Source organism: Mirounga angustirostris, unplaced genomic scaffold, assembly GCF_029215605.1.
Source record: "Mirounga angustirostris isolate CCGP_5_RB_7025 unplaced genomic scaffold, mMirAng1.0.hap1 SCAF_9, whole genome shotgun sequence".
Lineage (NCBI taxonomy): Eukaryota > Metazoa > Chordata > Mammalia > Carnivora > Phocidae > Mirounga > Mirounga angustirostris.
The window spans coordinates 42867773-42895176 of NW_026991717.1; the positions used below are offsets into that span (position 1 = coordinate 42867773).

Below are 27404 nucleotides of genomic sequence, written 5' to 3' on the forward strand. Positions count from 1 at the left end.
GAGAACCATGTGTTAATACCACTGGAAGCCAAAGGGTTTCATTCACTTTTAAGCTCTGGACTTGCATTTGGGGCTGGAGAGGGCAATTCAAGCGAAGCCCATGCTGCGATGTGCACAACAGGCCAGGGCCCCTCTCAGGCCAGCAGGTCCTGGCGGGGCCAGTGGGCGACATGCTAGGCTCAGGCTGGGCAGGCCCTCATGGCCCACTCTGGGAGGTGAGCGTGGCAGCCCCAGCCGGCCCGGCCCCGCGGGTCACCATGAGATTTCCCTTGGGGAACGCAGGGGGCGTGGGCCTCAGGCAGTGCCCATCCCTGGTCACATTCTGCTGCTGACCTGGTCTCTGGGAACCCAGAAGCAGGTCCCACCCGGGCAAGAGGGCATGAGGATAGGGCTGTTAGGGAAATCATGACTGAGAAGTGATGGGTGAGCCCAATATCTGGGAGGAAGATATTCAAAGAGAATACACATTTATAATCAATTTGTGCCAAAGGATAACAAGGGTTCAGCCACAAATTTGGTTAAGAGTCCACTGTAGCCTAAATGGTTGAGCTCTGCCTTTTCCTTATTAGGATATTTAGTATTTTCTGCCTGCATCATAGAAAAACTTACCTAAATTTATCCTACCTAGCTAACACACTAGTTTCTAGATTTTCTTTTTCCTCCGACAAAACGCCTCTTAGTGCTCTGAACAGTAGTTTTAACTGCCGCCCAGAAAGGTGTCCTTGTCCCTCCTGAGTAAGAGGATCCCTCCTGCCATACCCCTTCTCTCTCTTGGTGGCATTAGAAGACCTTGACTTTAAAGGGCTTAAAAAAAATGTTTTAAATGGCTCCATATCCACAGAGGCTGGATGGGAACATGTAGTCGTCTAAGGCACGTTTACCAGGAAATGTCACAGGCTTTCAGGTGTAGGCGTGGTTCCCAAGGAACCCACGCTGAACCCCGAGAGAGGGAGGCTGCGCCTAGCGCTCCTTCGTTTGAGTCCTGCCATGCAGAACACAGCGATTCTGGGGCAACCTGACATGGCGAAGCGGGACCCTTGCCCACTCAGGGCCCAGGCCAGCTAACCTAGCAGCAGCCATGCAACCCCCGGCTGGGCTCCTGAAGAGCATGGGCATCAAGACTTAAGATGGGCCTGCTGAGAATCTAGCCCAGGAGATACTCCAGAAACACGAGGAGGCCACTCCAAATATTTTCACCTCCTGCGGCGCTGTGCTCCCTGCTCAGAGCACTTGGCACCATGGGGCTGCCTGATCGGACCTGCGTCCTGCCCTGGACTCCCCCGGAGCAGAACCAGCTGGGGCCTGACTCCAGCTCTTTTAGTCCCTGAGATGGGCACTGCTGCTATTCCCCTTCCTGGCCCAAGTCCTTTTAAGCAACAGCAAACCTGGCACAATCACAGAGTTTCTAAGAAAGAGCAGGGGCCAGGGAAGCCTTTGTGGTCCAAGCTCAACCTCTAGTGGACACACGACTACATGACAGAATCACCCCGAGGTGCCGGCCTGGGGTGGGGGCAGGAACAGCGCACGGCTCAGTGTGGTCCCTCCAGCCAGGGGACCGCTTCAACTCTCAACTAGCCTCGTGTGGCAGCAGCAGAGGGGCATCTTCCCAAATTTTATTCCGTGTCATCTGAGCCTTCGAAGGTTAAGAGGAAATTTCTTATGACATACCCCTATTTATTCTGTGAGGACACCCTTTGTCATCTTTTGTGCAACTTTTTAATCTATCAGGATAGCATTCTCTGTCTCTCAATGCCGTTTTTATCTAAAGATGCATGTAATACAATTCTGATGGCAATACCTCTTAGCAAAAAAAAAAAAAAGAAAAATTGAAAATTACCTCCAAAAGTTACATGCCTTCTGTTGTCAGGGAAATTGTCTTTATATAACCATGCTGTTTCATTTTGCCTGAAAGACTGGCATATCTCTCTGTCCAAGGACTGTAACTTGATTCCATTAGACAATCTCTATTCCACCCCACATGTCTTCTCTTGTATGTAACTTTATAAAAACACCTCAAGTCCTTTGCGAGGTGAATAGGATTTTTCTCCCTTCCCCTTACCTCTAACTTCCTTCTCATTTTCTCTCCCTCCTCTGCTCCCCTGTCCTCATGCCCAAGTCTCAATTATCTGTAATTCCCTCTTGCAGCTTTTCCATGAAACAAGAGCTCCAGTGGATGGGGGTGTCTAGGCCACAGGCAGCCAGAGAGACCACAGATAAAGGACAGAGCTGGGGCCCAGAAGGAACTAGAAACACGGGGTAGTCTCTGTCCCACACAGACCCCGACTTGAAGACTCAGTGGTGGTAGTGGTGGACACCAATGCAACCGACAGTGGGTGGGGCAGCTCTTTTCCTCTTACCATTTCCTGAGCTGTCACTGCAATGGCTTTGGAATATTTAACCACAGTCGTCTGATAATCGACAAATGTTCCCTTTGGTTCTGGAGGAGTGCCTTCATCCAGCTAGAGAGGAGAGAAAAAGAACCCACATGTCAGGAGAGGACAGTTGAAGTGTGCACTGGACTTATTAGAATCGGGAACTTTGAAAAATGGAGACGCCCACAGAATTTCTTTGGTTTAGAGGCAACAGCATCCCCCAGCTTTGGTGATAAGGACTTTAACAGAGGTGCAAAGACAGCACTTGGGGTACACAGGCAAGGGGGCCCCAAGCCTTGTCTGAGAGGAGACAGAGGGCATTCCAGAGGAATGACATTTCTGCCAGGTCTTAGCAGGGGAGGAGTCCGCTACATATAAAAGGTAGGGAAGGGGTCCCAAGAAGTGGATTAGAGTTCAAGCACATGGCGGTGGGCATGGGCCAGACACATCTAGGGGAGCACAGAATGGCAGAAGATGAGCCGGGAGAGGAGGCGGAATCTCTATCGTGAAGGGCTTCCCTAGGAATGGTGCAGTCCACAGAGGTCTGTACCCTGGAACCCTCGCTTCTGATCTAAGTTGGGGAAGACAAGGAACTGGAAGCACTAGGAATGATTTGTGGCTCATCTGACTCTGAGAGCAATAGCAATTGAGAGACGGGAGAGATCACTGTTGGGGGAAGAGCTGGGGCCAGTGGGACAGTGGCTCTGTCCCTCGAAGGATTGGGGACATATTGGTTCAGAAGACTTCTATTTGAGGCCTGGTTCCAGGGCTTATGAATGGGCCTCAAGCTGGTTGCTTAAATTCTGAATCTCAGGTCCTTCACTGGAAACTTCTTAGCATCGGAAGGTTGGAGTACACATCAACTGAGACCATACCTGGCCAAGAGCTATGTGAAAGAGGAGATGACAACCAGGATGATGAAGAAAATGATGATAATGTCAGTGATGACCATGATGAAGAAAAAGGCGACACCTTCACCATCATCATTATCATTACTGTCACCATTGACTGCTGAATGGTATTCCAGGTGAGGAGACAAAATAAGGAGAAATGAATACAGGAAGAAGGAGTATAGTGAACACAAGAGGGGGCTGTTGAGAGCAGTGGGAATGAAGCTGAGCTGTCCGATGAAGAACCTTGAAATCATGAGGAAAATGGTGGGATCTGGGATACACAACAACATATTTGAGAAGATCTTCCTGGCAGATCTCTGCCAGATAGTTTGCAGTGGGGGCAGAGACTAGGGGCCAAGAGGGCACTTAGGAAATGTTAGATGGAGTCTTCAATAAGAGCTCCATGTCACAAGCTGGCGCTAACTACAATATGAACCGAAGGAACATCTCCTTGCAGCCTATGTGTGATGTGGCTGCACAGTTTGGGAATGTAATTTCCATCAAAGCATCAACACAGACTCCAGGCTAGATTTTTCTGGGTTTCTTTATCAGGGATATAGCTGCTGCCAATTATCTCCATCACACTATGGGGGTCCTGCTGGTCAAATGAGGACTGAGTTTTGGACTCATTCACTTGGTGGAAACTGACTGGGTCCAGCAATGTGCCGGGAGACTTCATATGAACTATGGCCTAACTGCAAACACACCAGGAGCTGGAGCTGGAGAGCAGCTTAGAATACAACCTGCCAGTCCGAAGACAATGAGAAAGGGAAGAACAAAGTGGTCAATTTTTTTGGATGGATCTCAAATTTCTTTAGTTCAAAGAACTTTCTTTTGTTCTGAGATTATAGCCTTCCTATTCTTTTTGAGGGGGAATGTTAACATGACCTTTCTTGTATGAAATAGTAGTGATGCAGAGAGTAGGCTTGTTTCTTTAACCTCCTCCCCTGGTCAGAAAGAACAAAAAAACCATCACCACCACCAACACCAAACAACCCAAACAAAAAAGCAAACAAAGAAAAAGTAGTGGGTCACAAAATCCCCAAGACTGAGAACCACTAACCTCATTGAATAGGGAAACCAAGGTTCAGAGAGCTTGAGTGCTTTGTCCAAGGTCACCCAAACCTGATTACTTCATATTAACCTATCAATTCCCAAACCTTCTGGTGCTCAGACACAGAGAATTCCAGGAAGAACCTCCACAGCAGAAGCACCAAAAGTGGCACAAATTACATCCAAGTTAGATTCAACTTTGGGTACACTCATTTTTTTCTGCCAGTCACTCAATGCCTTTGAGAATTTCAGACAACGATGCTGACAGTACATCAATGTTGTAACAAAACTCTGAAACTCAGAAAACGCCCTATTTCTAACCCCTTCCTGCTTAGGGGCTCAAAGACCCTGGAATATCCCTTAATACAAAGTGCGCAGTAATGGGCAGGTTGGGGTAGGCTGAACAAGGGGAGAATGCGGAAGAGGCCCTGGGTAGAACCTTGGGTGTCAGGTCTGGGTAGACAGGAGTTTAGGGGTACCAATAAAACCCCGACTGTATATTCTGCAGAACGGAGGAAAGAACCCTTTGTTCCTGGCTTCTGTGGTTCCTGTGGCTAGCAATTCCTAACTATTGCTATCAGGTAACGCCAGACTTCTCTCCCAGCCCTTCCAAAAGAGTCAAGAGCGTCCTGGGCTGAGTGGGAGAGCAGCGGCCAAGCCACTGACATCAGACAGTACAAGAGCTGCTTTCTTTACTGAAAATCCATCTAGATATGCAAGGCTCAGTGGCTATCAAAAAAAGCCTTCAAGAATCTGACTTCCATATTCCAGAGATTTATGGAACTCTTCCCTATTGTTAGAGTCATGCGGAAAAATACCTTCTCCTAGGAAGAAAAAGGTTATCATTTGAATTTCTAATTTGTATTGAGAAAACTGGAGCGCCATTATTGAATAACCTTGGTACAAACATGGCTTCCTTTCAAAGCTCGGGTGTTCCGATGTCCTGAAAACCAAACACACCCATGGAGACTTCCCCAAAGGCTTTAGAAAGAGGGAGAATTTCACTCACTTTCTGCCAAACTGTCCATATTTGAGGCACGAGAAGCCCACAGCAGAAATTACCAGAGTGATCTGACAAGGCACGTCTGGGGTCTCTAAAGCAGTCCCGGCATCCCCGCCTGGCTCGTGACTCTCTCAGTCTGGTAATGACTGCCTAATGAATGTTTAAGGGGAATTATCCTAATTATAGTTTCAGGCTATCACCTCTTTATGGAGATACGAACCAACCAGTCTTCTCTAAATTAGCAATTAAAGACCACTTATTACCCTGAAAAACCATAATAATGTATTCACAATCTGACAATGGACGTTTCAAAACATGGACAAAATCTAAAATTCTTGGCTATGCTATCACAGAATGAAAATCAGATGTTGATGAACAATTGTTAATTTTAACGACTATCAAACTGACATGACTAGCGAAGGACTCCTTGAGGAAAGAGCAGGAGACACTCTCCAGTCACACTTCTCTATTGATCCAACTCAACCAAGGACTCACTAGAGGAGAAATGATTGTCACGTTCTCTTCTACGCCCGTTGCCTCCAAGAGCTCACTACGGGCTTTCATACATACTACTTAAGTGGTTTCTGCACCTGGTTACCAAAACCATGGGGAGATTTAAAAGATCCAGAGATTCCTGGGACGCCGGGGTGGCTCAGTCGGTTAAGCGTCTGCTTTCAGCTCAGGTCATGATCCTGGGGTCCTGGGACTGAGTCCCAGCATCGGGCTCCCTGTTCAGGGGGGAGTCTGCTTCTCCCTCTCCCTCTGCCTGCAGCTCCCCCTGCTTGTGCTCTCTCTCTCTCTGTCAAATAAATAAAGTCTTAAAAAAACAAATCCAGAGATTCCTTGGCTCAACTCCATAGAGATTTCAACTCATCGGGGATGGGGTAGAGCCTAGGAATGTGCTCCCCACGATTCCAAAGTAGCCATTCCGAAGACCAGCTCTTGGGAATCCCTTCTTGTTTCCCACGACAACTCTAGGAGGTAAACAAGGGAGGTAAATACCTATTTCCATTTTATAAGTGAAGGAACCAATGATACTTTCTCCCTCTCCATTATTTTTCCCCTGTGTAAAACTGGAAGACAAGGTGAGAGTAGCTTCCAAAAGTAATGAATGAAGAATCAAGAATGAATAACATGTTGGACAGAGGATAGGATGTGTGTACATTGATCGGAACCCTCAGGAAAAGAGGAGGGTCACTGGTATCCGCTTTGGCTGACCGCTCCTTAGAAAAAGCACCTAGGGACCACATCTGAGGGAAACCGAGGACGAATTGGGGTCAAGGGGTGAAGGTGAGCACCTGGGAGCCCAGGTCTACCTTGCTCATGGCCTCTGCAATGGCGTCGACCATGCCTCCCACCAGCCCCACTTCACTGGCGGCTTCATTCAGTGTCACCATGATGTCATCGACAGCCTCCTTCATGAGCTGGGCAGCCTCTGTGATAGCATCGTGGGTGTGCTGGGCCTGAAAAAGGAAAGCGGAAAGAGGACTGTGAGAGATTTCCATAAGCAGAGGAAAATGGTGCTCAGTCTCCTCGGAAATCACTTCACTTCTTTTAGGTATAACCTTAAAAAGCACAACATTATCCCCATCATGGAGCACCACAGTGATTTGGATTTTTCCTTATCTTGGTACATTTGTTTGCACAATCACTACAAATCAGAAAGAGAAATAGAAAAAGATGTCTTTTTATAATCAAATGGAAAAATAAAATTGCAATATCAAACAGCATCTTATGACAGGACCAGTTTTATGTTAGTCTGTTCAGGATGGTAGCAAGAGAATGCCGCTGATTCCCAATGACACAAGTTTATAGGTTTAGTTAAAAAAAAAAAACTAATATAAAGGGAAAAACATGTTCACGACAAATGCACTTCTCTTCGAGGCTGCCCAACACACTAGAATTCCCTTCCTGCAAAGAAGGTTGGATTATGGAAATGTAGTGACATAGAGGAGAAATACATCTGCAGAAAGATGAACAGCCTTTGGATTTATGTCACAGATTACACTGCCCTGAGGTTGGAGGGACGAGGGAGCAAAGTTCTCCAGGGACAGATGTTCTGCAGGCAAAGTCTCGAGCGCTCACACATTCCCTCTGACTGTAATTCGGAGATGCTCCAACACTTGCTAGAGCTTCACAAGCCTATCAAGCACGGAGGAGGCGCCGGGTAAATGAATGAATGGACAGATGAAACAATGGTAGTGCCAGGCTCCTTGAAAAAACACCTCCAATGGTAGCAAGATGCAGAAGGAGCCAAGATCCCACCATCAGAAAAACTGGGTTCTAGCTCTGGATCCACCTCTTACTAGCTAAGCGGTCCTGGGCATGGCTTCCTCAGCACAGTGGGAATCACTGTAGTAACGCTATGCATAATTCTAATGAGATGATGTGGATACATGCACCATATATTTATAATAAGAGCAGTCTAAGGGCACCTGGGTGGCTCAGTCGGTTGAGCGTCTGCCTTCGGCTCAGGTCATGATTCCAGGGTCCCGGGATTGAGCCCTGCATCCAGCTCCCTGCTCAGCGGGGAGTCTGCTTCTCCCTCTCCCACTCCCCCTGCTTGTGCTCTCTCTCTCTCAAATAAATAAAATCTTAAAAAAAAATTAAATTAACTTAGAAGTTAGGAGAGACAAATAGCCCTGAGGAACAAAGATCCCTTGACTCTTTTCACACCTCGGATGGGGACTCGCTCTCCGGACTTCTTTCCTCCACCCCTTCCCTGGCACAGTCCTGGCTGACTCCCCACCCCGCAGCCTCCTCCCAGCTCTACCCTCTCCCCCTTGGCTGGCAGCAGCTGGTTCTATTGTGTTGCCTCCTCCCTTTGCCCCATGCAAATCCTAGCCCTCTTTCAAGGCCCAGCCTAAATACCACCTCCTCCAGCAGCCCTCCTTGGATGCCTCTGTCCTCATGCTCTCATTGGCTTTCCTTTGGATCCCTGCAGCCCTGAGAAGCAACTCTGGAGTCAGAGAGTCATCCAGAGGTGAAGGCCTCAGAGACAACGATATGGGGAAAGTAAGGCTCAATACTGGAACATGATACGGCTTCTGCTCGGCTCTCTCTCAGGACATGTGCCTGTGGTCCTTGGCCTCTGTGTAAGGAGGCTGGCTGTCTTGAGGCTTTGTGCTGGGCAGACTGCACAGTGAGACCACAAAGAGGTACAAAGGGCTGCCCACGGAGCCCCAGCCCCTGAACATCTCTGATTGCAGCTCAAGCACCAGACCTGGGAGCGACTGACCCTCAGGTCCCTCAAGTCCCAGCCACCACCTGGCTGCAGTGGCAGGAGGGACTCTGAGTGAGAACCACCTCGCTGAACTCAGTGATCTGCAGACCCACCAGAGATCATTCTCAGATGGTGCTGTTTTAAGTCACTAAGTTTTAGGATGGCTTATTTGCAGCAACAGCTAACTGCGACAGCCCCTAAGAAGGGCTCCGAAGCCAGCCTTGGGGTCAGAGAGGACTTCTCAGAGGAGGTGTCTGGGCTGAAGTTGAGATCAGTGTCCAGCAGAGTTGATGGGGTGAGGAGGGGAGAAAAGGGAGAATGTGCCGGGCAGAGGGCACGGGCTGTACAAAGGTCCAGAGGCAGAAAGGATGTGGACTGTGAAAATTAGCTGACAAGTGCACTGTATGGGAAGTGCCTGGCACGGTGCCTGGCATACAGCTCCCGCCTCCTCCTATTACCTCCTCCTCAACCCTGCCCCCTCCCCAATAAGACTGCGTGCTCCTTGCCAACAGTTGGCTCTGCTTCCCTCTAGAAGCACAGGGTTTGCAGCAAATGAACGGTTGGATCAAGTCGCTAGGGGGGGCTCATGTAAAGGGTGAGATGCTCATTTTTACTTTCACAGGTATTTTTCCTTTTTTACAAGGATACCCTTCACAGGCTGTTGGTGCAAATTTCTCCTCCAGAGAGGCTTGTTTAGAAATAAATGGAACAATCTGTTTCTGTGCTGCCAACCAGGCATGGATGGCAGAGCTAAGGGCCGAGACAGGGCTCGTGGAGAGTCAGAGCAGGACCTGGGCCTCCCTCCCTCCCTGCCTCGAGCCGTCCACTGGGCTCGCGCTTGCTGCAATGACCTGCCCCGGCTCTTCTGACTGGCCCAAGAATATACAACGGCATTCAGGTGGATGCGGGCAAGGTGCCAAGGGCTAGTGTGTACTCTATACAGGGCAAGAGCCAGCCTGTGGGCCCAGACAGCTACAAAATCTATGTTCTTGTATCCTGGGTCAGGTATTTGAGCATCTGACAGACAATGCTTTATCCCAGGAGACAGGCAGGGAACCGGAAGCAATATCAAGTATCAAGGCCCAGAACAGCAGGAAGAGCCACCAGCTGCCGCCACTCCTGAGGGGCTCCTCTGTGGCAGGCATTGTGCTCAGCACTGCTGTGCATATCCCGTTCGTCCTCCCAGCCCCCCGGAAGGCGAGAGCTGGACATCGTCCCTGCCAGGGACCCCTCTGACAGTCGCCATCTGAAAATGGGAGCTTAAGCACGAAAACTTATGGATCTGGTGGCCGACCAAGGCCACCGACTGGCTGGCCATCTGCTGAAATGATGCCGCTGGTCAAAGGGAAACTGAGCAGATGGTCAGATCAGGTCAAATTTTTCAGCGTTTACTGGAAAAACAAACCTTAATCTAGGGAATATGCCATCCAATTTCAGCCTTTCCCCTCCAACATGGTGCTTTTAAACAAGGTGACGGCACCCAAGTGCCATATGGAAAGGCAAGGGGCCTCAGGACTTGCTACCATGCCCAAAGTTGGCCGGGACCCCCTCATTCAGCACTTGCCGCCAGATGAGCCCAACCCCGGAACCTCACCCGGGTGTGAAATGGTAAAACATTTGGCTGATTTTTGTTCTAGATTCTGAGGAGGGAGCCTTCAAGTGCTTACCATTTCCCAAGTGATACTGGACTGCCTCTGTGCTTCATGGGGGCTCCCTGGACCACACATTAGTTTAGGCTAAGAAGGCGACTCATGGTGGCCTGTAGGCAGTTTCAGGGTGGGGGCTGGCCATGCTGGAGAGACCAACCATGTGATTAGAGGGTTGTGGCTTTGAGCAACATAATATCAGCCTGACCTCGGGGGATGTGAGGGGGCTGCAGACTGGATTATTGATCATATGACTAGATTCAATCAATCCAGCCTACATAACGAAATCCCAATAAAACTCTGGGCAGCAAAGCTGGAGTGAGCTTCCCTGGTTGGTGATGCACTAAGGTCTCACCTACTAAGGTGAGAGGGTGACACATCTTTGGGACATGTTTAGGATGCCCCCAAACCTCACCTTCTGTGTCTCTTCTTTTGGCTGGTTTGTAGCCTTTATAATAAAACAGTAATAGTAAGTAGAGCAATTTCCCAAGTCCTGTGAGTCATTCCAGCAAATTATTGAAGATGAAGGGGTAGAGAGAACCCCCTGAACTTGGAACCACCTGGTCAGAGTGAGGATGGACTGGGAGCCTTGGAGCTTACGGCTGGTGCCTGAACTGAGGGTAATGCCCTTAACCTGGGAAATCTGACCTGACACCAGGTAGTCAGCGTCAGACTCGAGCTGCTCCAGGCACCAGGGGGCCCCCACACAGTGGCCACGGCTGCCCTAACGCACCTCACAGGGAGACGACCCTTCCGATACCCAAGAAATCGCACCTTCCCTTTGGTGGATGAGAAGGTAAGGAGGCCAGGGAGGGAAGGTAAATGGTAACTCTTTTGACTGGCTAACTGAAAGGGAAGAATTCTAAGAGGAGGCTGCGGTGTGGCTCCGCCTGTGGAATGGAAAAGCCACGGGAATCCAGAAGAGGTCTTCCATACGACCTCTGACAAGCTGTGCATTGGTCCGATCACGGATGGTTGTCTTGAGTGTGTCAGGACACACAGCATGCTCTCTTAGGGATGTGATGGAGGAAACTGGTAATTTCGGTTGATGGCTGATTTCACGGTACAGAGAAGGTAAAACACAAAATGTGCAGATTGCTTGCTTTTGATGATGGAAGTCTGAAAAGTGGTATTTCCTGCACATTACCCTCTTGAGAGAGCACCTCATACAAGTATTTATGAAAATGGTAAAATTGGAAGGTGTGTGTTTCTCTAAATCTCACTTCAAATAAGATGATCACCGGTAGCTCAAAAACGTCAACAATTCTGTCTTACGCTCATATTCAAGCCGAGTGCACGTTTGTGGGCAGAAGTGAGCGCTGCTATCCCATATGGGCTGAGGAAGGTCCAAGAGGCAGGTTGTGGGGGCAACAGCAGTAAATCACAAGACTGCTCTCTGAACTCCCTAGAAAATGTAAAGGACACTTTCTCCACACCGGGGCATCCAAACCTACAAAAACACATCCTCGCTCTTGGCTGTCCCAGAAACAATTACCTTCCCATCTGCTCTCGCGAGGAGTTCTCTAGGCCTGCTCCCCTTCGTTCCACATATTTAAGCCACAGACCCTTAACGGGTCAGCTGAGAGTCTGTGAAGCCTCCTCCAATTACGCCGAGCCTCTCCCAGGGCCGCTTCCTCCAACTCCAATGGCAAACCTCATCCCTACCACACAGCCACATCCAAATGACACACGCCGGCCACCTGGGCACACAAGTTTCAGACACCCAAAGACACAGTAGGCGCTCAATTAAGGCATGCTTAAAAGCCCACCAGCAATCTGGGAAGTGGACTCAGAAGGCTCAACAATGAGGTCATTATTTTAGATTCTGGAGGGGCTCCTTGTTACTGCTCCTCACAGCACAACACGGGAGAAAAATCAGACTCGGTTCTTTTTTGGAAACGTGTCTGAAGTCTACTTCCAAGGGAGCCTTATTTCTGTATTATAGCGCTTCAGCTACAAAGCCCAGCATAGACATCACAGGAATCTGGAAAATGGGAGAAGGCCACAGGGGGTTGGGGGACACAAGTCAATGTCAGCAGAAGGGTAAAAACCAACTAATAATTAGAACTGCCCAGCAGTGCACAGGGCTGGGTATCTCCTGCCGGAGAAGCAGGAGGGGCCCTTCAAGGAGGATGTAGGAGGGAGCTGGGTGGGATAGAGATGAGTGTGGAAGGGGGCTCAGTGGGGCGAGGGTGAGGCTATGCAGCAAATGCCTCGTGATCGTAGGACTCATTAACACCAGGCTCTGGGGCTGTCACTTTCTTTTCTTTTCTTTTTTTAATACCTACTGTGTTAGGCACATTATCTCAGTCCATCTCTATAATGACCCCTGAGAGGTATTCATTATTAACCCCACTGTTTAGATGAGGAAGCAAAGAAATGAAGTAATTTGCTAGCAAGAGGCAGAACTGGGATTTGAATCCAATTATATTGGACTCCAAAGCTTATCCTCTTTTCCATCAGAAACACTGATGATCATTTAACTGCATTTCCTCGGCAAACAGTGACACACAACATCTAACACATACATACACACATCATCTAAGACCTAGCAAGTAACACCTAGGAAATATTTGCCCAAAGAATAGCACCCAAGGTGATTAAATCTGTACACTAAGCCTCTTAAGAAAGGACCTAAAACCCAGCTTGTAGTGTCCTAGGCATCCTTTGTGATGAGCTTGTCAGGGTCTGCAGACAATGCACAGGCTGAACGCAGGATGCCAGGGAGGGGAGAGACACATGTACCTGTCCTGCCTTCACTCATCATGTCTCAGCCTGTCACCAATGCTTCAGCTCAGTCACTGAAAACTGTCCCACTCTCATGTCCAGCCACCATTCCCAAGCACAGGATGTCCTGTAAAGCTTACAGTGCTGACTACACATGCTCCTGACCCTGAGTTTCTTGGTATAAAACAGAATTCTGCCAGGAGCTCTGAATTTGCAGCCGAAGCAGACGCGCTAATACCTTAAAAACCCAGAAAACGCCTAATTGGAATTATTCTGCTGGGAATGAATCCTCTCGGGTCGGGGTGGAGCAAGGTGCCACTCAGCCATGGAGAAAAGACAGCCCAGAGCTGGGTCTGGAAGCGAGTCCCACTCTGCTTCCCCACCTCGCCACTGTGGCAGGTGCAAAGGGGGCTGAGCCAGCTTGGGGCACCTATCACTCAGTGATTAGTCAGAAGGGCATTCTTGTTCTTCTTGCTCAACCTCACCATTTCAGCAACAAGCCTTTTTTCTTTCCAGAAGACTGAGAACAACTTGAGGGCGCTGGCTGGCTCTCATTATTTTTAGCAGCCCAAGAATTAGGCTCTTAATAGTTGCTAGATACATGATTGGAAAAACTGAACTCAGAAAACCCAAGTCTAAGACATTATCCACGCTGCTACCAGAGCGGTGTTTCTCAACTCTGGATGGGTTGTAAGTCCCCACTGCTTACAAAAAAGCCCAAACGCCTTAGAGTGTGGGAGAGGAGGGCTGTCATAACACAGCCCAGTCTATCCTCCCCCCTGGTCGTCCCCACTCTCTGTATGTTCCATGGACATCAGACTGCACGCTATTCTCCAAAGATACCTCAATCCTTTCATAACCCTACGCACACCTTTGCATATGCTGTTCCTCCTTGCCAGCATGCCTCGAGCCACCCTTATGTGCCAAATAATTTCTTTTTCTGAGACCGACTAGCCACATGTGGCTCTTGCTTGCAACTTTGCTCAACCTCTCTCCGGCCCTTGCTTTGGGCAGTCGGCCTGTGTTTCCAGAGGGGGTAGGCTCAGTCCTGACTCGACATCCACCTCTCCTGTGATGTGGGATGACTTACCTAAGCAGTCTCAGTTCCCACATCTGTACAATGGGAACCTTCTTATACCATGGGATTTTTATGAAGATTAAATATTAAGAGGATATAAGGTATAAGAGGTGACATAGAACCAGCACTCAGCAACTGTGAGCCCTAAGGTTACTATTTTGTGATTCTCACTCTTACTCCAGAGTCTTCCCTGCTATACCAAGTTATCGATGTGAAGACCTCAGAGCTGTGACAAAACACACTAAGAAGAATACGTACATAATGGGGATTCCTATAGCTTGTAGGCAAGTATCCCACACAAATTGTTCCAGCCTGTGTTCCCACAGTGTAGTCTGCTTAAGTGAGGACCCAGGAAATTCAGACTGACTATGTGGAGGCACCTGCCAGAAGGTACAAATAGCAGGAGGAGCCTCCGACCTCCTCTCAAGGTACCAGAACCCCGGGGGAACTTATAAGATGGTTTCACAAGTAAAACAATCACTCGGACACAATATCACCCCTGAGAGGAGAGATGGCCTGCCGTCACCATTTTTGGCCACTTCAAGGAGCTGGGTGACAGACACATCGAGCTGAGGAAATGTTCCCCCTGCAAACCAGTAAGGGAGATTTTCATATGCAACTGCTGATCCAAGACAATAGAAACACATGCCATGGGTGACCTTGCCCCACGTTCTGATCTGAACCTGAGTGTCAGGAATGGAAATGATATTCATTGGAAAACAACTGAGCTTTGCTTTGCACAGCTGGGTGTCAACACTGAGCAGGTGCCTGGCAGGTATTAATTTTTATTCCTGCAATAACCACACAATGTTTTCCTTTCCCAAGGATGCTTGCCTACATATTCTGACACGGAAAACATAACTTAACAAAAAGGCTTAATTATGTATATTTCTTGATGTTCCCCTTAAAGGTCCCTGTGAAGGCCAATTGAAGATTCTTGCCCACCTCTGAGTGGGAAGGCACATACTATCGACCAAGAACTGGAGAAATTTTCCTTGGAGGGACTCAATATTGAAGAATACTTGATGGCTTCTCAGCTGCCCTAGGTGAGTCCCCGGGATCCCAAACTGTACCTTGGGGTTTCCTCCACCTTCTTTGGCTGCGTACAACATCTGCAGGGCAGATTCTGCGAGCGTCTTGGTCTGGTCCAGCACTGTCATCTGCTGCTGATGGTCCAGAATCTTGGAGGCGACACCGACTGCAGCTAAGATCAGGGGCTCAAAGTAGCTTGCTAGCTGTGTCACCTTTCAAGAAAAAAAGCCACAGATGCATCATGTAAATCCACGTATCTCCTTTAGGGGCCCCACTAGTGGGGATGGGACTGGGACAGGGATGGGATGATGCACAGCGAGAGGCAGACCTGCTGAAATCTACTTTTGTTTCTTCCTATTATTAAATCCAGATCACGAGTTAGAGTCATCATATTATACATGACACCCTGAGAACTTACATCACTCAATTTTACTTTTAAAAGTACTTGCTCGTTAACGAACTCTCGCTTGGATTTTACCTCCTCTGGCAAGCTCTCTGTCCTGTCTCTCATCATGGCAGAAGTGTTAAGAAATATGTTCTGTGATCTGGAGTTGGGTGTGAGAATTTTACAGATTTTAACTTTGTCAACAGCAAAGCTTTTGAAAGAACCAGAGCTGAGCATCTTAACGCGTAGGAAGGGGGATGGGGAGGGGCAGGGGAGCAGGGCCGTTGAGAGAAGCAGCCTGACAGCAAAGGCTTTCAAGAAGCCAACTCAACTGCCCTCTGCCCTGAGCATGTCGACCTAACGTGGGTTTGCATTAAAATCGAACGTGATTTCACATTGGTCCCAATGTTCTGTCCCTGATTAGTCCAGACCGGGAGAAGAGAAAAGCCAGGTGGTGAAGCACGGTTCTCGCTGAGGCCTCCGTGCTCGGGGCGCCCACCAGCTGGGCGGGGTCACGTGTCACAGACATTTCTTGGGCACATCCCACATGCCAGGCTTTCTGCTACAGGCTGACCATGCTTCATCTAATCCCCACAGCATTTCTACGAGGTACACACAAATGAAGAAACCGAGGCTTAGGTGGGTGAAGTAACTCTTTCAACCCCAAGCAGCCACGATGTGGAGCTGTGACAGGAAGCAGGTGTCCTCGTCCACAGTCCAGGCTCCCACCTTCCACTGCACTGCCTGCTACTTCTCATTGTCAGTCCAGCTCTGCCACGGCTGTAGTATTGGATTTTAGAACTTTATTGTTTGGTATTTGTTTGCGGCTCTCTGAAGTATTTAAAGTCCGAGCGTTAATACAGTAATGCGCATCTACCCAGCATCCAGAATGTCAGCTTTTAACATTCGCTGTACTTGCTTCAGACACCACCATCCATTCCCACTCAGATAAAACACAATGACCCTGATCACGCTTTTCCGTTCTGCTCCTCATTGTGTGTGCCAATTACTACTTGCTAAATTATTTCCATCAAGTGTCTTTAAGTTCAAGGCTTTAGCCAGCAATTTCCCTTAATGCTTCTTCCCATGATGTGGACGAAGAATGAACGTGATGGGGCCGTGGGCAGGAAGGCTACTTGGCATGAGTGGTGCGGTCACTGGATCAGAAACGAAGCAGGGGGCAGGGGTTTGTGGGGCTGGTGGTGGTTGGGACAAGGTGGGAGTCCAAAATATGAAAGTTCATTAGAGCTAACAGTGAGACAGACCATGAGCCAGCAATCAACGTACATTTACTCTTTTATCCTTGATTATAGTTCTCTTACAGATGGTTTCAAAGCACTTGAACAGGGCTATTGCTGGCCTTTATGGTGTTTTGGATGAATTTTAAAGGGGCTCCCTATCCTTGGGGCAGACGCGACTGATGCCAAAGCACATGACTTGGCTGGATTTTGGCCCCAGTCTCCGCTTTGGCCAAACACGTTCGTGTAAGACCCAGCCTGCACAACTCCAGGTATCAGCCCTACACATCTCCCTTGGATTTCATCCTCTTCCCCTGGAAGGGCCCTAGTGTCTCCACCAAAGGGAACCACAGTGCAGTGATGGGTCATCAGGGGTCAGGGCTCATGATGGGTCCTGTATGTTTTAAAGGAGTTAGGACGTTTAATGCATTAGAATCTTACATGTTTTCTAGATTCATTTTTTCCCCCAAAGATTTAATTAATTAACTATTTAGAGAGAGTGCACACAAGTGGAGGGGAAGGGGGAGAGAGAGAAGCTCAAGCAGACTCTGTGCTGAGCATGGTGCCCGAGGTGGGGCTCGATCTCATGATCCTGAGATCATGAACTGAGCCGAAATCAAGAGTCAGATGCTTAACCGACTGAGCCACCTAGGTGCCCTTCTAGATTAATTTCTTTTTAATTTTAAAAGTACATTTCACCAATGCAACTGTAAAATGTCAAGGGCTGCTGTGTGCTGAGAATAATTAAACACAACTAAGCTGGTGCCCTCATGGAGGCATTACGGTTGGTGAGGGAGAGAGAAAGCTCCAGCGTCAGAGCCACTGGGTTTGATCCTGTGTGTCATTTCCTTAATTAGAACTCTTAGGCAATCAGCTTCCTATTACCAAACTTCAGTTTCCTTCTCCATAAAATGGGGAGAAATAATAGCACTAAGCTCCTTCAGATTGTTAGAAGGATTAAATGAGCATACATACAAGTACTTAGCACAATGCCTGCCATGTAGTAGGCACTCAGTAAATGCTAGGTGTCATTATTCTTCATGGATTGTGGGCAAAAGTTTTTGAAAGGATGTGCTTTTTCCTGTACTTAGGGAGCTTAGCAAAGACTATAACAACTTCTGTTTTTGAGACATGACAGAATAGGAAATATCCTTACATGGGTTAGCACAGAAGTTAAAATAAGACAGAATTTTGAGTACTTGGTACATGTACTAGGCCTAAGGTGGCAGAAAGGGTTGAGTAGGGGCCCCCAAAAAGGTATGTCTGTGCCCAAATCCCTGGAACCTGTGAATATGATCTTACTGGGAAAGAAAGGTCTTTGCAGATGTATTTAGGTTCTCCAAATGATCACCTTGGATTACTTGGGTGCGTCCTAAATCTGTTAAGAAGTATTCTAGTAAGAGACAGAGGAGGAGAAGACAAACAGAAGAGGAGGAGACAACGTGACCACAGAGGCAGAGACTGGCATGATATAATAGTGAAAGAACACTCAGGGCCACCAGAAGCTAGAAAAGCAAAGAACGGATTCTCCCATAGAGCCTCCAGAAAGAGTCTGGCCCTGCCGACACCTTGATTTTAGACTTCTGTGAGAGATTAGGTTTCTTTTGGTTTAAGCCACCCAGTTTGTAGTAATTTGTCATAGCAGCTCTAGGAAACTAATATATGTGGTCTGAGAATTTGCATGTATCACTCCCAAGTGATCTGAAGCTGATCTGGGACCCTACCTGAGTGTCGTAATGAAGAATGGGAACCAGGAAGGGATCAACTCTCAGCCCGGGACTCTCCTGGATAGAGGGCCAGAGCCCTCCTTCGTCCAGAACGCTCCTTTAGAAAGTGAGACGGGTTTAGCCAAAGGGCCAAGGGTAAATTTGTCACTCAAACAACACCAATATATTATTTTTCTTTTGATGCTGCCCATCGACATAGGAATTAATCTTCCATACTAATACCATATGGGCAGGGACAAGGATTGTTGCCCAAGAAATCTAGATATATTTTCTTACAGAATTCTTACTGGAATCAAAAGTAACCGCTGAAATGAAGTCTGGCTCCTCTGCTAGACTCAGTTCCCTGCGGCAGGCATGTGGGCAGCGCTCTGGCCCCAGCCCCCCCCACCCCCAAACCTCCTCACACAGGTGGATAAGCCCTCTTCTCACTATAAAGGAACTCAGCTGAGAAATGAAATTTGCCACACTTGGAAGCATATAGAGACACTGGTCATTTTAAATCTCAAAAGCCTCACCTTAGAACCAGTAGGAAGCTTAGTAGGCCCCTCAGCTGTTCCACAATGTGAAAAAGCAAGAACACTGATTTTCTAAAATTGATACCTGCTGGAAAGATTCTGGCTACTGGACTTCCTGGATACGCACATCAATACTGACGTCTGCACTGATAAATGTTAGGAAACCCTGGAGGCTGTTAAAAACCCGATTTTTGCCCTCTCTATGCTGAGGCACAGGCTGCCAGACAAGGCAACTACCCTTGAAAGATTTGCAAAATGAACCCCAAACAGGCAAAACATTAGTCAGTACTTATACAATGCGGGTATGAGCTCTCAGTTGAAGGGCTCCTCTGGAGTGGGCTAGGGAGGCCTGGTTGTCCAGAGTGAAGTGTGCAAGCTTGCTCTGCTCCTTCATGTGTGAGAACAGGCACTATTAGAAGCCATGGAAGAACAATGTATCCCTAAAGATGCGAGAATGAGGCCAGTCAGCCAGGGACAAAAGATGGCAGACAGCAGACTAGCAATGTCAACGTTCTTCTCTGGCTCATCCAGCGAAGGTCAAGAGCAACAGATGACTGTAAATGTCTTGTTGGCTGGGAAGTCGGGCAATAGCCAGAAAGGTGTCACTCCAGTTTCTGTTTGAACTCTAGGTGAAAATAGATCCTGAAGTGGTCAGTGATCAATCTTGTGTGCACCCCCCCCATCACTCACGCACACCCTCAGCAGGATCCTCTTGGGGCACATTACCTTATGTCCCAGCTGAGCTGCTTCTCCCCGCGCCGCTGTGGCAATGGGATCGATAAGGTGCCCAATTTCCTGGACCACTGAAGTTAGCTGCTCCTGCAGGGCCTGATAAGGACAGAGAGCTGTCAAATTCACCCTACGGCAATTCACCACGTAGCCACACTGATTTAAAAATAAAAAGGCCCATGCAAAAGACAAGGGAGGCGATGAGAAATGGGTATCAAAATATCCACTGTATCTATAATGGATAATACCTCTCTGGGGTGAGCCATCCTGCTACCACTCCACCCCGCCCTTCCCAGGGATCCTCAGCTCCCCTGGGCTAGAGCCCCCACACTTCCAGTGAGTGACACAAGGCGAGTCCAAAGAATACTTTTCTTACTGGCTCCTCACTCACACCAACCACAGTGTTAAGTGATGCTGCTGGTATCCTTACTTTGAGTTATGCAGCATAACTACTGGAAATAAGGAACATTTCCCTTCCAAGAAGAGAAGACAACTTTGTTTGAATGGGGAGAGCTAATGTGAGGTCTGGGGGAATGTCCAGGTGGCTGTGTCCTCAGAACTAAGAACCCCTTTAGGGAGGAGAGGAGGGGAGGAAAGGGTGATAGGAAAATGAGATCAGCTCTCAGAAAGCAGGACCATCTCCCAGACAGCACACTGTGAAAATGGCAGGTGAGTTACCCACTGGGCTCAGCTCAGGCTCTAAGTACATTGTATTTGGTGATGTGAATGCAAATATTAAAAATTGCACCCCCAAGGTATTTCTTGTCAGGTTTGAAAGAAGAACTGAACTGGTGCCGTGAAGAGATGAGGCCAAGTATCTGGATGATGCTGGAGTATGAGGGAGATGGGGAATTTCAAGTGGACATTAGTAGCTGGTAGCAGGACAGATCAGATCCTTTGTCGGACTCTTCCTAGGAAATTTGCTTGATGGATTCAGGATTAATAGATCACAGCACTGGACATTTTAGGTCCTCACATGCCAGCATGGAACGGGGTAATTTCTGACAAGGTGACAATGCTCTGCTTGTCAGAAATGAGACTCTGGCCCGTGCTGCTTTCCCTTTGAATAATACTACATACAGGCTGGGGGCTCTGGGCAGAGGTTAGTTATTGAGAAGAGCAACCTAACACGCCAAATGGAAAACAAAGTCCTGGGGATACAAAGGAAAAAGAAAGACAGAGATAGAAAGTTGGATGAAGGTGGAGAGAAACATCTAAACTTCCAAGGATCTTATTTAGTTCACTATCATCTTTCTGCTCATGTGATTATAGTCAAGAATGTAAGAATAGGGGTGCCTGGGTGGCTTGGTCAGTTAAGTGTCTGCCTTTGGCTCAGGTCATGATCCTGGAGTCCTGGGATCCAGTCCCACATCGGACTCCCTGCTCATTGGTTAATCTGCTTCTCCCTCTCCCTCTGCTCCTCCTCCCGCTCATGCTCTCTCTCTCAAATAAAACAAAACAAAACAAAAAAACACCTAAAAATGCAAGAATATTTCAGCAATGTTATCTTATTACAGATGGCTTATTAAAATAAATGTGGTGTAAGCAGGGAGTCCACATAGTTCAAAGGGAGGGATTTTCTTCCTAGGGAGGAAGGGAAGAGAGAGGATATGCTTTGGGAGGGGTGGTGAAAGGATGGGGGCCTGAGAGGGAGGTTCCGGGGTGCTGGTCATCTTTGTTTCTTGACCTGGGTACTAACTAAAGGCTGTGCTCAGTTGATGATAATTCATCAAGCTGTGTACTTATGACATGCACACTGTTCTGTATGCAGGTCCTTCCTTTAGTAAAAGGTTGACAATAATTGTAACATTCTGCATAGGATGAGACTATTTCTTCTTTCTTTTCTTGACAGTGGGGGAGGAGGGCAGAGCTGGAGTAAAATCGACAGCTCTATTAATAAAAATGAGCAAGACCAACTCTGGGCCCACTGCTTAGAGACAGCGGGCCTAAGTTCACTGTTGATGAACTCAGGGGCAGTAAGGAACATGTCAGTAAACAGACCATCCATATTTATTAAGCAGCTCCTGAGTGTCAGGCACTTTTGACAGAGAGAAGGAAGTATGAATCAAAGGCCTTTGGACAGGTTAATAGAAAAAATTGGCAAAAAAAGGCTGTGGCTCTGAATTAAAAATATAATGCAAACAGTTCCCAACACTGGATATTGGGTAACTTAGGACAGAATCCTTTATCTCTGAATGGACCAAATGTGTAGAGTTTAATGCTAAATACGCCCATTGGTCAAAAAATGCATTGATAAAACGTGACAAGGAAACATCCAACATTTCCACGCCTTGGCCTTCTCTACTGATGTGTGAAACTGAATATGGTAACCCCACCTTACTGACGCACTCTCATCGGACATTTTTATTTTCCCCCAACTGTCATTTCCACTCCAGCAGCACACGTGTTCCTTCACCAAACCCTCATTCTCTACTCAGCATTTGCCTTAGTCCCTCGAAAAATTTCCCAGGTGGGTTCCAAGAGGAGGCGCTTCACTGACAACAGCTAGCACCAAAGAAGTATTTGGTCCCATTCCCCACCCCCTGAAGCCTGATGCTGAGATTGTTTGGCTCTTCCAGAGACCTCTGATCTGGCCACAGAGCCCCGGCCTACCTCCACAGAGATGTCATCCCTTGTGGCCAGGCTCTGGCTGACAGCCGCCAGGGAGGCCTGCTCAATGTCCCGGATGCATCGGTTGATACCATCGATCGAGTAGTCACACTCTCTCTGTCCAGGTGCCTTGTCCCTGGAAGGAACAGGGCAGGTCAAATAGATTCCTCAGGGTTCAAGTCCCACAACTTGTCGCAGCACTGGTGGGCTGGGAACCCCTATCTACTTTCTACTGGGTTCGATTGCTGCATTGAAGGAGGGACTCTCTGACCCTTGCTTGGGAATGCCTCTCTGCAGAGCCCATGCATTTCTTCATATAACACTTGTATTTATTTATTTCCAGTGGGAAGGATATGATGCCGTTCCTCATTTCAGGCTGATGATAGGCACCTGCTAATCAAACTATTTAGACGGCACTGGCTTAAGCATACGACCCTTATTATTATTTTTTTTAAAGACCAGTGCTATTTCCAGTGCAAATATACTGTCCTCTCTGCATTGCATACAATTCACAAAGTCCTATGGTAGGAGTTAAAATATTTAGTGGATTTTTCTTTGTAAGGCATTGGGTAAGAGAACAGTGGTGCTGAATCTCAAAAGCGATCAAAAGGCAGAGTACAGCTAAGGAAAAGGATGTGTTCCATGCTGTGGGGTATAAACTTTCGTCAACTTCAGAGATGTTATACCAATTCTGGGGATTTTTCAGGTTCATACTATCGCGAAGGAGTTCAGAGATGTCCGGAGTCACTGTGGGATCTAGAATATTCTTCTTGTCTTATTAGCAAAATAAAGTAACCTCAAACCCTGCTCAGTATACAGTGGTGTTCTCTGCCTAAGCTCCTAGATATAGACAATGTAGCACAATGGTTAGGACTGGGACTAGGGCCATCAGGTCTGGGGATGACCATGAGAATACTCCCTAAGTCCTTTCTGCCTGAATTCATTCTCTCATCAGTAAAAAATGGTGACCCATGGCAGCGTTTACTTCACAAGGTTGTTGTGATGAAGAAATATGGTAACACAGGTAAAGTGTTCAGAACAGTTTCTGACATAGAGTGTTTAGGTTAGTTACTGTTGTGCCCAGCACTACCACTGGTCCCAAAGAGCCAAACAAAAAGACGATGATAACGATGAGCTCCGTTGCTATTAGATCGAAGTCCTGTTGGCTTGGGCTTATCCTCCTTCTGCCCTGTTCAGATGCAGGTCCCTAGCAATTTCTGGAGGAGAAACTAACCTGATAGATGTGATGAGACTCTTGATAGAGTCAGACACGGTGTGGGAGTGTCCAGCTAGCACAGACCAGGTGGGCGGGTCTTTGGGGTTGATGGCCAGTGAGCGTGCAGTGCGAATGAGGTATGACGAACTCTCCAGCATGGTCTTGGCTGAGACGAGGATCGGTTCCTGTGCCTGGGAGCCCTGGAAGCAGACAGCAGAAGGGGAAAGGGCAGGGTACACAGATTAAATGAATGAGGCGGGGCTCTGGAAGGCCCTGTTCTTTACCAAGTCTCTACCTGTGTTCTTCGGAAAGAGACACAGAGGTGAGGAAACCATGGAGGCTGATTCACACAGAGCCTGGAGAGCAAGCACTTGGGTCCACGTTCACTCTTAGATACCATTTTCGAATATGGCACATGCCAAGAAAGAATCAGCCCCAAACAGGCACAGAGCTTGTTCTTAACACATAAAGCTAAGGCATTACCACCTAAGAGATGCATATACCTTGAGTTTCATGAACTCTGTGGAGATATCATCATCATCAACAACAATGCCCTACAAGACAGAGCTTTCGGAATTCTTTTTTTTTTTAAAGACTTTATTTATTTATTTGAGAGAGAGAGAATGAGAGAGAGCATGAGAGGGAAGAGGGTCAGAAGGAGAAACAGACTCCCCGCTGAGCAGGGAGCCCAATGCGGGACTCGATCCCGGGACTCCAGGATCATGACCTGAGCCGAAGGCAGTCGCTTAACCGACTGAGCCACCCAGGCGCCCGAGCTTTCGGAATTCTTAACTGTTCATGCTCGTTTGGTGCCACACAGACTAGCCAAAGACCCCAATATTACCTTTGCTGCAAAGACCCCCTACCTCGGAACTGATCTGGGCAGGAATGCTGACAAACTCAGGGTTGGACGCAAACGCTGTCAGGTTCTCCACAGCTTCGATCAAGGGTGCGGTGGCAATGCGACACTTATTGCGATTGTCTTCGGAGAAATCCCCGTCCAGGGCCTGATGGGAGAACACATGGAGACATTATCCCACGGAGATGCACAAACCACTTCCGGCCACCATAATCATCTCCTAGTGGAAGAATGTGGTTTAATGGGATACTGAAAATGTTTGGTGAATTCATAAAAAAAACCCCAACAAATCAGAGAGATCAAGCTACCTAGCAGAGCGACTCAGTTAACAATCCTAAGAAATAAAGTTTAATATGTGGCTCACAGAGCAGCTGACCTCAAAGTCCATCATCTTCCCGCGCATATGACCTTGCAGCTGAACCATTTTCTTCCCCACTTTTCACACTATAACCTTTGGGCTCTTCCCCTCCATTTTCACTTTAAGTCTCTTCCCTCCCAAATTATAAAAATACTTTACACTGCATAGCACTTTCAACTTTTTCTAGCTTTTACTGGATATCCCTGAATGAATAACGGAGGTGGGGCTTCCATGTCTGCCATTTTGAAATGAACAAAGTGGAATCCAACGGGAAGGAATGGACTAGAACTACCCCCAACAATATGGACAAATCTCATAAACATAGTATTTACAGAGGCCAGACACAAAAATGTACCTACTATAGGATTCCATTTATACCAAGTACAAAAAGAGGTGAAACTAATTTAAGGTGTTAGCAGTCTGGTCACCCTTCAGAGCAGGTTAAGACTAAGGGGCCCAAAGGGGGTTTCTGGGGGCTGGTCATGTTCTATTTCTTGATCTGGTTGTAGTTACCTAGGTGTATTCAACTTACGTTCACTGAGCTCTATACATACAATGTGTGTTTTTGTCTATCCATCTTATGCTTCAATAGCTTTTTAAGAAAAATAGTAGCAGGTAACACAGTGGCACTGAGTGATCAGTCACACTGCTGATTAATGGCCCAGATGAGGAGAATCCAGGAACACAGCCTGTGATTCATGAAAGGCTGCCTAACAGAGGGTTAACACTTGGACTTGAGGTCCCCCAACCCCAGACCCCACCTTCTGAAGAACAAGACTGTTAGAACCTACAGCCTGTGACCTGGAGACAATATCCCTTCCTCCCAGCAAAGGGCTACATTTGAGAAGGCAGTTATATTTGTAGAATAATAATAAATTTCTCCGTTAAATGACCAATTAAACTTTTAATTCAACTGTTATGAGCAATCTATAAAAGCCAATTTAGACAATTAGTGAACCAAAAACCAGAGGCCCCAGCATTCTGAAACAAACCAGATCTGAGATGAGAGCGTTTCTATTTTTCAGGAAGGCAAGAGTAGGCAGGCACATATGCTTTAAAGGCTATTTCTGAATAACAACTACATTCCAATCAAGCTTTGGCAGCTTGGGACAATAATTATACATCCCGCCATGCTAATATTTTCAGAGGAATTCCCATGAGCCTGGCTCATTTACCATCTTCACTAATACCCACATGGCTTGCCTCTGCTCATCTGCAGGCACTGACCTCTCTTCTAACCTCTCCAATTCTGCCATTTTTTCAACCCAATGGCAGCCCTACGTGCTATTTCTTGCTCACACATACGGCCCCCATTCTAACTGTCACTCATGTGCTCAGTACATGTGGAGTTAGCGCCTGTGACCTGCACTATGTCTTGTTCCTCTAATCTTGTTGCACCATCAATATCATTGACTCCTTGAAATCAGGCCCCTCCAGGCTTCAGAGCCATCTGGGAACCCACGGGGAGGCAGGGCGGGTGCTACTCAGCAGGAGCCTGACCGGAGTGGCCCCAGCACGGGGCAAACTAGTGTAGCAGGCAGATGGCAGGAATGGACTTCGGTGTCAAAGGAACTCAAATCCTAGCTGCACCAGTGGCCAATCACACCCCCTCCAGCTGGGATGATGTGGCTTCTAGCTCAATGGAAGATGACAAGCCTCCCCTTTGTGCTGCTCATTCCTCCTGTTCTTATCTCCCCATCCCCTTTTTCTACCTTCTACGACCTTCTCGGCCTCTTAGGGAGGCAGGCATCTGATCAAGCCACCAACCTTTACTTGAAACTTATCCACAATGAAAAGATGATTAGCTGAGGTAAATCCCAAGGAACAGTTTTCTAATTGTGCAGTTTCATGAACTGTGCCAAGAGATGAAGAAAGGATATATATTTTTTGAGCCTGGGCACTAACATCATGTATCCTGCAGCCCACTGCTATTCATGGAACAGGATCTTGAATAACATGGAACACCACCAAGCTACAGCAACCGCTATTTCCGCTAGAGGTAGCATTTAGCATCAGAAAGGTTGGGTTACACAGATATTATGTCATTTCTGAATGCTGTTTCCACTCTGGGGATGGCTAAGCCACCCGAGTAAACTGAATATGCCAATCTGCTCACTGGTGAAATTTTAGGTAGACATGACAGTTTTCATGCAGACATTCCATGTCACAGAATGTCTATCTAGTACAGCAGCTGCAACAATGAAGGGGTAAATTTATTTAGCCAAATGCCCGGGACCCATTAGGACAAGGATCCTCTTGACCCCTGGGCTAGCTCCTCTGAATGTTCTCTTAGCACAATCTCAAGGGAGTCTAGGAGAAACAATTTCTATATGGGTACCAGAATCAAAGATCCACGGACTTTGGGGGATTGGAAGGGACCTTAAGACCTTAAAGATTTGGGACCTTAGTTCTAAATCCCCAACGTTCTAGATGATAAAACCAACACCTAGAAGGTGGCATGCTATCCAAGCTTATGCCTCAAACTACAACCCAAGAGCCCTGGCTCCCTTCTCTCCTGACCTTAGACAAAGGCAGTAAGAACTGGAATAAGAGAAGCCCAAGAAGTTTTCCCCTTTCTTTTTCTTCTGAAAAAAATCTCCTTTACCAATCCAAACCTAAGGATGACCAAGAAGACATACTTATAGTCAAGTCAAAATTAATTAAAGAGCGCTGGATCTGGTATCTTTGGTACACACATCTTGCTCACACATGGGTATGCTTAATCCCCAAATCTGAGCTT

At 47.5% G+C, this 27404-nt stretch overlaps 1 protein-coding gene across 16 annotated transcripts in view; it reads right to left on the bottom strand.

Annotated features, from left to right (window-relative positions):
• Positions 1–27404, bottom strand: part of TLN2 (talin 2) — a 430586-nt gene that overhangs the window by 61229 nt on the left and 341953 nt on the right. For all 16 annotated transcript variants that reach the window (XM_064570358.1, XM_064570361.1, XM_064570366.1 and 13 more), the window contains 7 exons: positions 24314–24454; positions 23466–23647; positions 22235–22367; positions 19619–19720; positions 15069–15239; positions 6638–6784; positions 2358–2459 (listed from right to left, as the gene is read on the bottom strand). In XM_064570358.1, coding sequence (XP_064426428.1) covers positions 2358–2459; positions 6638–6784; positions 15069–15239; positions 19619–19720; positions 22235–22367; positions 23466–23647; positions 24314–24454 — 978 coding nt within the window. The remainder of the gene's footprint in view (positions 1–2357; positions 2460–6637; positions 6785–15068; positions 15240–19618; positions 19721–22234; positions 22368–23465; positions 23648–24313; positions 24455–27404) is intronic.